Raw genomic sequence first — 14,820 nt, 5'->3', positions numbered from 1 at the left:
TGTACTGACCACAGCATGGCTTAATAAAGGGAAGGAAAAACCAAAACGACACTAAATAAATAAATAAATTCTTTCTTTCCCTCTTTTTTTTTTAGAAGCACACAAAAACATACCGTAGCCAAAACCCAAACCAGACTGAACTAAGCATATTGTTGCAATTTTTCCCTAAAATAAGCTGAATCCCACAGGATTGAATTTTCGTGCCTACTGATAGTTTGGTGTTTTTAAGTTACTTTTTGGAAGGAAAAAGAATCATCCATCTGTGCAAAAACGTCCTGCAGACATAGCAACAACTCTGTGTATGGAACAGTTATTATTAGAACAGAGCAATGACTATTTTAAAAATGTAAGTTTTCTGGACCTTTTTTATCCAATTACACTAAAAGGAAAGTGGAAATTTGCAGGATAACAAATCTAGATAAATCCTAGGAAACAGAAAAAAAACAGACTAAGGTGAAGAATAGATGGCAAGAGGTTACAGCAGTGATAAAATATCACTGCCACTACAAGGTCCACAGCAGCAGCATAATACAAAATTCATTCAATTATTCCTTTTATTTCAAAACAAAAAAAAAGGAAACAACTTACCTTACTCCCCTGATAGAAGCAGCGCAGAAGTTCCACTCATGGATGCCTTTCTGCAACACACAGTAAAAAATAACTAAACCATCAAAATATTCCTCCTTTATAAGAAGAGCCAGTAGAAATATCTTCTAGAATGAACCTCATGAGATGGAAAGGGAAACACTGAAATGACAATAGTCTATTTGTTCATTATCTGTTAACATCTATTTTTCAAGGCATTTTTTTCCACCTGTAATAGAAGTTTGACAGAGAAGGAATTTGGGTTATTTCTTCACTGTTTATGCTGCAAGCATAATTTACTATTTTAGAAAACATTCAAAAGAGCAGACCAGAAGAGATGCCAGTATACTCTTGTTTGGATACTGAACTTGGGATCACATGTGATACTCAGGAAAGGAGGGGGGAAAATATTCCACCTCTGACAATAATGAGTTTGCTCTGCACACTCAATCCCTTAGTGTAGGGGAAGGCCAGGTGGAGAGAGCTACAAGTAGAAAGCCTGATGCAGGAGAGCAAAGTAGGAAACTCTTGAAAAGTAGAAAGAATTGCTCAAATATGAAGGAAAAGTGTCCAAGGAAACAGAAAGGAGACTATTTCACTAAGAATCCAGAAGAGAGCAATAAAAATGCCCCAAAATTCCTAAGAGCTGCTGGAGTGAAAACATGGCTGGAAGAAAGAAGCCACCTTATGAAAACACAAAGGGCCAGTCCTCATTTATTTTCAGATCTTTTAGATTTACAGCTGTCACATTCAGCGGAACTGAGTTCTCTGTAGACAGCTATATTGCTCTACGTTTATGTTCTATTAAAACTTTTCTGTAGCAAACAGAAGCCTTTTGTATCTTCTAAAGAAAACATTCTCCTTTCAGGAAAAGTTGGAATTACACCACCTCACAGCCCTGGCAACATTGGGATCCCATCACAATGAGCCCCATATTTGAAGAACCTTTCCTTTCTGAAGCTGAAATTCATTTGTCATTTTAGTGACCTGAGCGAGGGCATACAGTCAAACAGAAACATAATCAAATGTATTCCAAAAGACTGAAAAAAGTGTAGCATATAAAATGAATAGTGAAAGATACAGAAGTCAGAACAGATACACCAGTGAAATAGTTGCATGATGTGCAGAAAATGACAGTGGAAATTACTCTCCCAGCTATAACAGCTTTCTATGATGATTCCTACATCAATTTTTTCCCCCCTCTGTAATTCTTTCCTTCCTGCTCAAATCACATTAAATGCTGTGATGCTAATATGGAATGCCTAACACAATGGACCAAAAATACAAGCAAACATCTTTCTTGATGCGCAAGTTCCATAACTATGATAAGTGTAAAGTAAAAAGCAGTAACTTCCATATCTCTTCAATGTTAAATGGGGTAAGGTTTTCTTTCAGGGGGTAAAGGAACAGAAGAGTAGTCCAATATTAGGATTTGCATCTTAAAGTGGAAGTACTAACTGATGCTAGTTATGGCACGTTTGTGAAATGTTGCCTGGTTCTCTCACATGAAGGAAGATCAACTCAATCCCTATGCTAACAAGGAGGGGTTTCTGAATATCCTTTTACAACTCCCTTCATATACAAAATCTGCTAGTTTCCAATTTTCCATGCTTACAAACTCTCTTCAGACCTTAACTATTGGTATTTGTCCAATTCCCACTATTGGGAATAATCTAAAACCTAAGTAAGTTAAAATATACGTCCTGAGTGGCAGAAACGCTCAAGAACCATAACAAGAAGCATTAAAATTGGTTTTTTACCTGTCATCTACGTGAAATTAATCTCTTAAATCTTAATTATCACACAAAGTTCTCAAGCAATGAAAGTTATGTCCCTTCATGATCATGCCAAGGTTTGAATACATTGGAGTAAATATGCAAGGCGTGCTCTCCAAATTCAGCATCTGTTCTTTGGTTAGGCAAAAAAATCATCAACTACCCAAAACAGAACTCAAAATGGATTCAGAAGGCAAAGCAAAACAGAGACAGGCTGTTCTATTTCAAACTTACAAACAGCACTGCTGCATTCCTCTAACCCCATGCGGGCAGGGCTGCTAAAATTAGGGAATTGCAAGGCAAAGGTAATGTGCCTTCTGCAAAATAAAATGCTGTCTGATTTTTCTTGGAAGTTGTTTATCTAAAACTCAGCATTATTAAAAACATAAATATTAAAATATATAGCAAAAAAGCAATAGAAAAGAAAGAGGCTGCATTATTTATCCTGGTATTGACTGTCATTTGTTTATTTAATACAAAAGTGCCAGCTGCAGACTCCACTGAGTTTCAGTTTGGATGTGAAATGGAAACTCAGCTTCTTTGTGCATGAAAGGAAGTTCATACACTTTGTAACTCACAGATCTTATTCTTGGAGCACTGACTAAACTCTGGAAAACAAGTAGAACCATTAATTTATGGGCCAAAATTAACTGAAATCTGAAGCAGGAATTGCTAAAGCTCTGACAGACCTTTGGTTGCTAGATTGAACTTGGATAGATGAAGACATTTCCAAGCCCAGCTGTCTAACACACCCTTTCAGTAGAGATAGGTGGTGCTTACTTTTTAATCAACCCCAAAAATGCTTGTTTTCAGGCTACTAAGGGCCAAAGTATGAGTCTTCCTCTGTGCAGTAGACTGACAGATAACACATTCTTTTCCTTCACAAAATATCTTAGCAAAGACAAATATTATACTGGTCATATTCAGCTGAAAAGGAAGCTGGTGGCTCCAAATTCTTCTAGTCCCTTTTCTCCCTGTGAGGTTTCCGATGGATTCTAAGGACTCTGACAAATTGCAACAGACCACAATTGTACAGCTGAAGGTGTAACTATCAAATTGCCCATTGCATTCTTTCGATGGGTATGATGGCTCACAGGGTACAGACTATCAGTCAGACTCCTGGCTACTCAAGAAGCTCACCACAGTAAGGATCCTGGCCAGAGCAAAAGTACAAGGAGTTCACTTAATGTCTAATGCCAATGATTAAGACTAGGCCAGAAAAATAGGAAAATACTATTCTCCAGAAAATACACATGCCTGACATCAGGAAGGAGAAGGGGGAAATGGAAAGAAATGTTTAACATGCTACCTATCTTCTGAAAACCAAACGGGCACAGACTAATACATTCAAATCCTTTTCCCAGCCAGAGGGTAACTGGGCAGTCAAATGACGCAGCTATGAAAAAATATCATTGTTGAATGTATCAAGCAAAATATCCCAGTAGCTAAATGATAAATGAATGCACATTTTGGAATATGAGTGCACATGCTCAAGAAAGGTTAACTCTAAGTAGAACATGGGAAGCCATGGCAATGAGGTGTCATGTGTGGCCAGTACACCAAGCCTACTTGTTTTGCCTGAAAAGAAACCTACACAAAATCCCCACAGTAAGAGATATTAGGATTCTCCTTAAAAATACTGTCAGGTAAACCTCAGAGAGAGAAAGGAAACCACTTAATATAAAGACTTTGTTAGCAAAAGAACAAATGTGTATGAAATGTCAACAAATTCAGACTGAAAACTAGAAGACAAGGTCTTTTCACTTCACCAGCAATATTCAACTCTTTGTTCTTCTACAGTTGCAGTGGAGTTATCAAACCACTTTTCAGCATGATTAAAGAACTGTGAAACCTATACTAATATTAAGAAAGAACTTGATCACTTTATGGGAAACATTATATGGGGAGAGTATCTGCAACAGAAGTGAACAGACCTCAACAGTCCAGAAAATTTCTTCTAGTCCTATGTTCTTCTTACACTACAATTAAGCCACTTAACAGAATGAAAAGTATTGTTTGGAGGTGAACCAAATATACACACAGAAAAAGTCCACAAAAGAAAAAAAAAAAAGCATGTTCAAGTAGTCTCTAAATAGAATAAATTCTGAATACATAAATACTTTCAAAACAGGTATTTTAGAATAGCAAGATTATGTCTGTAGTTCTGACAAATAATTACATACTGTATGGTAAATTTTTATTTTGCCCAAGAACCACATACATTTATTTTGTAATTATTCTCAGAGGCTGAGCCTACTTCAAAAAACATCAGTCAATATAAACCACAAATAAATAGAAATTTATTGGTCTAGGCAAACATTTCATTTAGTTTGTTCTCTAAATATGCTTTTTCAGCTGCCATTTACATTTTCTCATGAACTCACAACAGTACTCACAACTCTACTCTAAGCAGTAGTGTCACTGTATTTTGTATTCAAAAACTTTTACTAGCAGGAAAGCTGACGATTGGACTTGCTAGCGTTAGGTTAACAATTAGACATGGTGATCTTGAAGGTGTTTTCCAACCAAAATGATTCTATGGTTATCTGAAAAAAAGGTCTTCATTGTCCTATCCTGCAGGCAAACAAACTGCTGCCATGGAAGAATGAACAGTGCTGGTTACAAATCACAGCATCCCCGGTGTTCTGCCTCCAGCTGAGTCTCTGTTCACTCCTCATATACTCCCTCATTTTCCCTTGCCGACTTCCTTCTCTAAGGTTCTATGACATCCTCTCTGTCATCCCTCTTGCCAACATTTTGCTTCCTAAACATCCCAGAATGTAATAACCATGCTAGGTTTTCCCCACCATTTCCATCTCCAGATTTTCTAAGCTCCTTTCCAAATATCTCTGGTTATCTCGCACCTTGACATACACACTTAGAATTTTCAGTTTCTAGAGCATCCATCTATTCTTCTGCCAAATACTTCTTTGGCATTTGATTGATTCTGCTCCCATTTTAGCAGACAATATCAGTCTCTATTACTTTCATATTAAAGGAGTATTTATGGCAGTTGACATGTAAAACTGCAAGGGCAGGAAGAAGATAGTTCTGTAAGCATAAGTAATTTTATGCTACATTATTGGTATGATGGCATTAAATTGTAAATTACTTATGAAATCTTAAGCAATAGATTTGCTGTATATTATACAATGGCTTAAAACAACCTGAAGGAAAACGCAAGTTATTTTGCAAAATGATGGGAAACCAAAGATTCATTGAAAATCAGGACAATCTTAAGCACAGCAGAATATCTCAGCATCTTCCTGTGTGTTACTAAAACACTTTTCTACTTTCTAGAATCACAATTAGATGCAACTGGTCACATGCTACATGCCTTATGAACCATGCATACTTTTAAATTGTGAAAAAAGTTACAACTACAAACATACCTTGTCATCAGGGAGCACATGCCAGATGGATACTGTCTTCTCCTCAGCTTCACTGTTGATGGAGAGATATGAAGGCTGATAGATTTTTGTTGGTTCTAATATTAAAACCTTGCAGAAAAAAAAAATTCAATACTTAGTGCAAAATTGATAGAATTTCAAAAGGTATTGAAAACTGTCAAAACTATTACTTTAGCCATAGCAGGAAAAACAGGGAAATAATAAAATGCAAAATTTTAGGTACTGGGTATCTAAAATTTAGGTGCTAGGTACTAGCCACACTAGTTTTAGATTAAAAAAAAAAAAAACAACTACTTTAATTTTTTTTTACATAAGGCTATTATGTGTCCATTGGTAACATGTATCAATTTAGCAAATTATTTTTTTAAAAAATGTCAGGTTTTTCTGTCACAATTCAGTCTCCTACAATGCCACTCTAGAATGTCTATCTCCCATGTGGAGAAGGTTCGTGGTACACCTTTATCATCTTTTGGTAGAAGCATATTTGGGTGAAGCAAAGAAACAGATTAACCTAGAGCTAAACTGAACAGCTTTTGATTTAGGCCATCATGAACTGTAGTCACTAGATCAAATTATTTTCTCAAAAGTAACAAGTACCACTGCAAGAGGCTGACAGCTGAAGAAAATAGAAATGTTGTGGAATAAGAGAACAAAAACTAGAAGCATAATTTAAAAGAGATGAGATGCAACAATGATTGACTAGAACAAGTTGGTCCACACCTATTTAAAAAGTATATGAACATCAAAGTAAAAAGTCTTGAAGAGAGCCATGGCTTAGAGTGAAATCTAAGCCATGACTCTTCCTTCAGAGTTGATAAGCACAGAGATACACTGGAAGCAGTGCAAGGCAAAATTCTGAAAAGTACCTACACATTTAACTCTGTAAATTATAAGCAATGGGAATTAAAATGCGTTGCTTGACATCTCCAGACACCTACAACTTGTAAAATCTGATTTAAGCCATTTCACAAACTGCAGTCTTTATCCTTTAACAAGTTGTCCATGCACTGGCATTTCTTCCTCTAAAGGCCAAGGTGATGACACTGATGCTACTGGATAAGAGAGTAACTAACATCTAACTTAGTGCCCATGGACACTGGAACTCTTAAGCTCAAACTCTCAGAATACACAGAACAATGCACAGTAAGGAAATACGAAAAAAGCTTCTTTTAGAATAAATTAATTGGGATCAGGGAGAAGGGAAGGAAAAGGGAAAAGTTGCTAATTTTCATTTTGTTGATTTGTTGAACTGTGTGATTTTCATTCTGAACAGGCACAAATAGAATTTTTGTATTATGAGAAATCCCATATCTCTGTCTGCAGCACCAGTGTAGTCAGTTCACGAAATCACAGAATAGACTGAGTTGGATGGGACCCAGAGGGATCACTGAGTCCATACAGGGATGACCTTGGCCTTGTCAGCTGCAGGCTCCAACCAACATCCTGTACAGCACCATCAAACCAGGGGGACACTGGGTTTATGTCTTGGTTCATGCTATAGCAGAGATCAGCTTTGATTTGCCTCTTAAAAGTAATAAAAATTCAAACAATTTTATTTTGACAGTTTTATATGTCAGAGCCTACGGTAAGTATGTAATTGAACTATTCCAGCATCTAAAATCTAAAAGGATTATGCCTTGTCTTGTACAAAACCCAGAAGATTCAAAGTATCTTTTGTTTCCCAGCAAAACTTTCTACCTGTTATCAGAAAAGGAAAACCAGGCTCTTTACACAGTCTCATGTTGTTTTTACCTGAAGCTCTTGCTGTTCAACATTGAAGTCTTCCTAACAGTTTATTAGCACATCTACACATGGAAGGTAAATTAATTGTACAAAACAACCTGTATGCACTTTAACTATCTGGGAGGCAATAGCAATTGCTATTTAAGAAAAAAGGCTGGTTTTGCTGATGGTTAATTGAAAGGAATACCCATATTTCCTGGACATATACAGTTTATATGTACAGAAAACATAGACTTATTTACAGTATACTTTCAGGATGCTGTATACATGGTGCAGCACTGGGGCACTTAATAAAAACTCTCAGCAAATTTTTTGTGAAAGAAATCAGAAATAAATATATACACACACACACACTTATAATGCAATGTTGTTGAAATGCATTTTCTAGTAGCTGGAACAATAGATTTCTGACTGTTTGTGCTGATTTTTAACCTCTGAAAGGGCACAGTCTTAATTGACAGTAGAGTATACAAAGTCTGCTGAGCTAGAAAAAAAATGAAATTAATTAATTTTTTTTTAAAAAACACCATATAGTTAATATATAATCACCTGGAGTACACTGTAAATGTTTGCTTTAGAAGCATACCCATTGGTAGCAAACAATAAATACCAAAATTCTATCTTGAGTTTTTTCCTCATTACTTTTGTATGGAACACACTGTGCACTCCTGTTGTAACCACGTGCATTCAATTAAAATCAATCTAAGATTTGGGCCAAATACATTTCTTCCGGACAAACAGTTAGTCTGGCCACCTAAAAAGAAGCAGTGCTTTGTGCTCATTTCCTTTACACCACTATTTGTTTTAAAAGAACCCATACCCAAAAACATTACCAAAAAATGTAAGCCTCAAAGCCCCAAAAAAACCAGTCACTTACTGGAAATCGAACTACAGTCACATCTGTCTTTGTGGCTTCAACTAGGAAGTCCATCCAGAAGTCCACAAGCTCTTGTTTGGCTGTATGTTGCTCTGGGGTCAATTTCTTAAAATGCTGATATATCAAAATAGTCTCTACAATAGACTGCAGGTACCTGTGACCATCCAAACATACACAGACAGTAAATTCAGTACAGTCTGTAAGCAGTAATGTCTCTACCTTTAAACACAACTGAAGTATTCACCATTGCAACACCAAGGCTGCCAGTAACTTTTCACTTCTCTAGGATTCCTTTTCATAATAACAATTCCCAACTAGAATTGGAAACACAGCTGCTAAATGAGGCAACTGAAATATAAAAGAGTCCTGGAACACTCCTTCCTGCCAATATACCTGATACCATATACTGTTTTCTATCCTAAACCATGAAAAATTTGTGAAAGAGCTAAATCCTCTGCCTAAGGACCAAGCTGAGCCCATGTTAAACTTGTTTCAGTAGTGACCTGCCTCAAAGAAAAATTAGGTAAAAAGTCCACTAGTTTAAGTATTCTGTCTCCTATATTGTGTCTGTGTAGGCAATTATTTAACACATTTCTAAAACATGATGCTTCTGGAACTGATTATCCTGCAAAGATGACAACAGCTCTGTTAAGCACTCTTTTGGCATTGCTAGGGAAGGACAACCGGTGTGTTGAATGTTTCCCTAAATGCAGTTAATCCCTCTCTCTGCTGTTTTACTTTCTGGGGCTGATTTATGGGGCTTCTTGGTATCATTGCTTTCTCTTGGCATTTTTGAAAAAAAAAGGTTGTAAACATAATTTCACACAATTTTTATGAATACTACAGCAATGAGATATACACACTAAAAGAGGATTTATCACTATCACTGCTATCACTTTATCACAGTTAGGCTATTAATGAAAACTTTTGTTTCATCCTCAGAGGGTCTTTAGTGAACATTTCCATAGCTGTGCAATTTCCAATTATCCTGCTTAGGCCATCAGGATAGCTGGCTTAAGGTACTGTGTCTACTCCTGTTTGCACCAAGTGGGCCCTGCTATAAAGCAGGCAACAGACTGGGAAGGAATTGCTCACAGGAGAAATTCTTCATGAAGCACAAATGAGTAAGCTGTATTTTCAGAGTTTAATCCACAGACTTAAACCCCAAAGGCACTGGGGTACATAAAATCCTGACAACCAGGCATTCATAAACTCCAGAAAATTCTACCAGGAGACTTCCAGAGAGTGTTATTCAACTTCTTAGAAAAATAAACACATAGTAAAAATTGAAAACCTTGCAAATAAATACACTGCAAAAAGCCTTCATGAAATATTTTGTCTGAAAATTACAGTTTTTAATTATGACAGTTTCTATGTTATGTCAATACAGCAGTTTAGCATTTCTGTACTTTAGCATCTCTCTGATCACCTTCTGGAGGCACAGTGTATCCTTTATAAAAAGATAAGAATATATATGTTGTGATGTTCACTCTTAGCGTTAGCAGAGTCACAACATTTTTAGTCAGAAAGGAGTCTTGGTTCTCCCCATCCCAGATAATCCCAGCCCTTGATGAGTAGGTGACTGGTCCTTAACTGCTGCCTATACTCACCACAGGTGCTGGGAACCTGCTGTCAGAGCACACATCTCTGGGCCTTTGCATAACATATGTTGAGTTTACAGGGTTGCCTTTAACCCTGGATTTATGGCCCTTCTATTAATTGGGCTTTGATTTGCAGTCTTCTCAATCGCTACAAGATGCAGCTTGCACCACACAGCTCATTTGTACTCAGTTCCTAAAACAACTGCTGTGTGCCATAACCTTAACAATACATAAAGGTACAGCCAGGCCTCCCTAGCTAAGCTGTCTTCATTGCCCAAAACCTTCAGGCTGTTATGATTAAACTCACAAGCCACTACCACTTCTCTTCAGCAATGTAGCCACAAGCAACTCCTCCTTTCTCCTTTGCCCTCAGAAGAGCTTGAAGTCCACGATGAATCTGCCCTTCTCATACATCAAATTAAAGACCCATATCAGATCTACCCTTGAATAAGGGCAAAAGGAGAAGAAAGCCCCTTCTCTAGATGAAAGTACAGTGAAATAATACACACACAGTAAAATCTGTTAAAAACCATAAAACATATCTCCTGTCAGCTGAGTACAGTGCCTAATGTGAAAGCTGAGGCAGTCCAACGTTTTCAAACATAGGAATGTACATGGCCTTGTTTATCACCTTACCATGCTGGTGCCTTTAGTTTAAACAGCTTTTCTGAAGCCTGGATCACTCGTATATGATCATTAGCCAACATACTGGCCCCCAAGAAAGATCCCACTTCCCAATAGCTTTGCAGTTTCTCCAAGCTTCCCTTTTTACCAAGCAGGCTGCTGATCTTTACTCCTGTAGCAAAGAGAATAACAAGTCACAAGAATTTGTTTTAATGCAATTTTAAAATGACCATTTCCCTTATTCAAAATCTTTTAATTGCTTACATGACTATACCCTCTCCATTTGGATAAAATAAGATGGAAATCATACTTACCAGTTAATGTTATATGCCTTCCAAACCTTCTAATTGGTAGAAAATTCTTTTTTCCCCACCCCCTCTTCCTACAGGCTTCTCAAGAAAGGAATGTTAAGACATCACTGTCAGGACAAGGCCACAGTCAGATTACCTATGTTCTTGCATGGACCTCATCTGTAAAGGTAAATTGGGGCCTTAGGCTACACAACATAGCTGCAAAAACTTAACAGATGCTGAATAAGGCACCTATTATGTTTTTTTCTGCTTTGTTTTTTTAACTTACAAGCCCCAAGCCCCAAACTTACCTTTATAGACAAGGTCCCATGCAGAAGGAACAGATGATCCACTGGGCTTCTTCCAGCAGTGATGTTCTTTTAACTGCCGCAAGTCCTACCCCAATGAAAGACATCTATTAATATTCACAAGCCCCTCAGCAACTCAAGACTACGGCGAGCCTCAGGTTTTATTTTGACTTGCTAAGTTTGCTGAGAACTACAGGCTCCCCTGTGGCCTTCAGGATGAGTTTATGTTCATATGAGCTGCTACATATAGCTAACATGATCTATGCTACACCATCCCCTGCAAAAAACCACAATTTTCGGCTTACACAACAAGCTGCTCCACCACTGTAGTATTTTATTCACTTTTCCCACACTACTCCACTATGACAGTTTCCCTCCCACATCATCTTCCATTGTCCTTGATATTCAGGCTGAGTATTCACAAGAAATTTCAATGCAACTGTTGATCTTGTTTTTTTCCTTAACCTTCCCTGAGTAGCTAGCAGACTAAACTTCATGGTGGAAGCAGTAATAAATATCAAAATGGGTATCATTACATAAGCTACATTTCAACCTACAAAGTTTATCTTGTTTTATCACATTGCTCACATTTTTATGACATCTATGTCAGGTAATAAAGGCTTTTAAAAATGCCATAGATGCTACAAAGTGTCTCTGATCTGCCTGAGAAATGTCACCTCCATCAGCTCCACAGGGTACCATGGTGACCATCTCTGCAAGGCTTTCAGCCAGGGTGCTACACACACTCACACTATCAAAGAGACCACTTGAAGATGCACACCTCCACTAGTCAGTGCAGAATAGGGAGGGGGAATTTGTGTTGACATGTTCAACTTTAGTTGGGCTCTAGAGAACAAAACGTGAATGCTATCCAGAAAACACAGTAAATGGAAAAAAATCAATCTTTCCCAGGACTTAAAAGTAACACTCCTCAGTATTATCTGCAAAGGCCAAAGGGCTCTACCAGAATACCTAAAGCATTTGCATGCATTTGATAGCAACACACAATAAAAGACAGACACCTACTAACTTCCACAGGCTTTTAATGTGACTTCATCACAAGAAGTGTAAAGAACTGGTATCCCAGGGACACCTGGATTGTTCCAGTTGGACATGCCCTTGTTGATAGCTGTGCATAGAGCTAAAGCGAGGTACAAACTGAGTGTGTGGGTCTGATGGAGAGTACAACTCACATGGAGAGGGACCATGTTACTGGCTGGCAGGGAGAGGGGTTTGTTAGGAGGGTAGGACTGGTGACAGCAATCATTTTGAGTCCCAGCTCAGTAAGGGAGACTTATAGGAGGAATAGGGGGAGAAAGGATGGATGCGTGGCAGTACCTCAGGACACCAAGTTTGGGAATCATTACTGCTACGTAACCTGGAGAAAATGGAAGTTTTTGCCCAAGTATTCTGTGAAGTGGATCCTATTACCTTAGAGAAGACAACATCACCCTCTCATCAAGTTCTTCTGAGAAAGGTGAGGTACTTGATGCTAGAAGTCACTCTAGTTTGCTGACCATGCTCTGCAAAGCTCATCTGTAAAGTTACTCATCCCTGAAAGGCGAGTTACCTATCTCTGAAATGTAGTTGCTTTGTGATGACATTAGCAAGAGGTTGTAAAGATCATAACTTCAATTTAAAGAACTTGGTGAGGTGGAGAATTAATTTGGAAACTTGCAAAGTGAACCTTCATGAATTTAATTCTGAGCTTATGGTCTCCTTCTATAATTTCTCTTTTCTAAGTTTATTTTTACTTCATCATCTTTAAAAGGTTCTTGAGAGTTAAGAAAATCCAGGCAAAGTCAAGACATTCTCTCTTTCCATGATAAACTTGGCATTCATAAGGGGAGGGGAAAAAAGCAGCAGGAATTCCAGTATATTTTATCAGAAATATTTTGCCTTTAAAACAAATGAGGCAAAATAGAGGAACCATTAATGCCAGAAAAACCTTTGTTTTTATAACACCAAGAATATATCCACAGCTTGTGATGAAAATAAGATAACAGTAAGTAGATATTACCAGTTAAATATTAATATGAAGGCTTTACAAATAAACTGCTATCCTTGCTCAAGTATTGAAGGAACAATTCATATTACAGGATTCTTTGTGAGTCAGAGTTGCACAGCCTGCAGAGATCATAACTGACAATGCAGATCACAGCATTTCTGTTCTGGTCTCAGTTATTTGTATGGTTTAGAAAGCAATACTACTCAAAAAATAGGAGAGTTTTTATTAATAGTCTGTTTGCTCATTTAGTTCTGAACTATTATCTGACAAGTACAGGCAGGAAGTTTTAGAAGGCAAATTTTCTGATCTGGCCCAGATTGGTAAAAATTCTCTTGGATTTATTCTTATTTTACTGCAGTTATAATATTCCCAATGTAATCAGATATGCATCTTGTAATTACAGTCTCATGTACCCTCTGAAGAACTGATAATGACTACATCCTTCCCTACACCTTTCCCAGCCCAGCAATATAATTTCCATACAACCTGGACTGAACTTGATGAATTTGTTCTTGCATCTCTCCTGATCTCCCAGCAGAAAGCAGAACTTCTCTAATTTCTGTGTACTACAGATAATGCTGTGGGTGGACACCAAACAGAAAGCACTGCCTGGCAAATCTAACTATTGCTAAAAATTATCTTTACACACAGATCTAAACAAGAGGTGTCATCAAAAGAATTACAGATATGGAAGAGATACTTAGCATCAGAAAAAAAATCAAAACATTTTTGCATACAATCTCTGTGATATTCCCTGATCTTGTTTAAAACATTGACCTCAGACAAAGAAAATACTAAACTATCCTCAGAATCTAGCACAACTCCAGCCATCTGATAAACCTCGTACAAAGATCATTGTAAGGTCTTGCATCTGGGAAAACAATCTGGGAGCACAACACAGGCTGGGATCTACTGCACTGGAGAGCAGCTCTGTGGAAAGGGATCTGGGGGCCCTGAAAAACAAGCAGCTGAATATGAGTGAACAGTGTTTCTTCAGCTAAGAAACCCAATGGGATTTTGGGATGTATCAACAGGGGCATCATTAGGAGGGATAAAGAAGCCATTATCCCACTCTACTCAGTGCTTGCCAGGGCACTTCTGGAATAATGTGTTCAGTTTTGGTTCTCACTATACACAAAAGATGTGGACAGGCTGGAGAGGGTCCAGAGAATGGCCACAAAGATGAACAAAGGACTGGAAGCCTGCCATTTGAGGAAAAGCTGGGTTTGTTCAGCCCTGAGGAGCAGGCATAGGGGAGGTGTTATCACCATCCAGTGAGTAAAAGGTGGCTACAAAGAAGGTGGAGACTCCCTTTTAACAAAGAGTCACAAGGAAAAGACAAAGGGTGATAGCACAAGTTACTACTGGGGACTTTCCAAATGGGCACAAGACAAAAAATTTTCCAAATTTGAAGAATCAGCTCTTGGAATCATCTCCCAGGGAAGCAGTGGATTTGCTGACATTGAACATATTTGAGGTTCAGCTGGACAGGGTGCTGGGCCATCCTGTCTAGAGTGTGCTTTTCCAGAGAAAGTTTGTAGCGATGATCCTGGAGGTGCTTTTCAATCCGGCATTCCATGATAGTGACCACAGACTTAT

At 37.9% G+C, this 14,820-nt stretch overlaps 1 protein-coding gene across 1 annotated transcript in view; it reads right to left on the bottom strand.

Annotated features, from left to right (window-relative positions):
- MAP3K5 (mitogen-activated protein kinase kinase kinase 5) overlaps window positions 1–14,820 on the bottom strand; it is a 97,973-nt gene that overhangs the window by 32,224 nt on the left and 50,929 nt on the right. Inside the window, exons 9-12 of the mRNA XM_064708342.1 lie at window positions 10,628–10,787; window positions 8,391–8,544; window positions 5,753–5,860; window positions 589–638 (exon numbers count right to left, since the gene is read on the bottom strand). Of these exons, the coding sequence (XP_064564412.1) occupies window positions 589–638; window positions 5,753–5,860; window positions 8,391–8,544; window positions 10,628–10,787 (472 nt within the window). The remainder of the gene's footprint in view (window positions 1–588; window positions 639–5,752; window positions 5,861–8,390; window positions 8,545–10,627; window positions 10,788–14,820) is intronic.

This window comes from Zonotrichia leucophrys, chromosome 3 (assembly GCF_028769735.1).
Source record: "Zonotrichia leucophrys gambelii isolate GWCS_2022_RI chromosome 3, RI_Zleu_2.0, whole genome shotgun sequence".
NCBI lineage: Eukaryota > Metazoa > Chordata > Aves > Passeriformes > Passerellidae > Zonotrichia > Zonotrichia leucophrys.
Note: the sequence above shows the minus strand (reverse complement) of the source record. Positions and strands in the feature narration are given on the sequence as shown.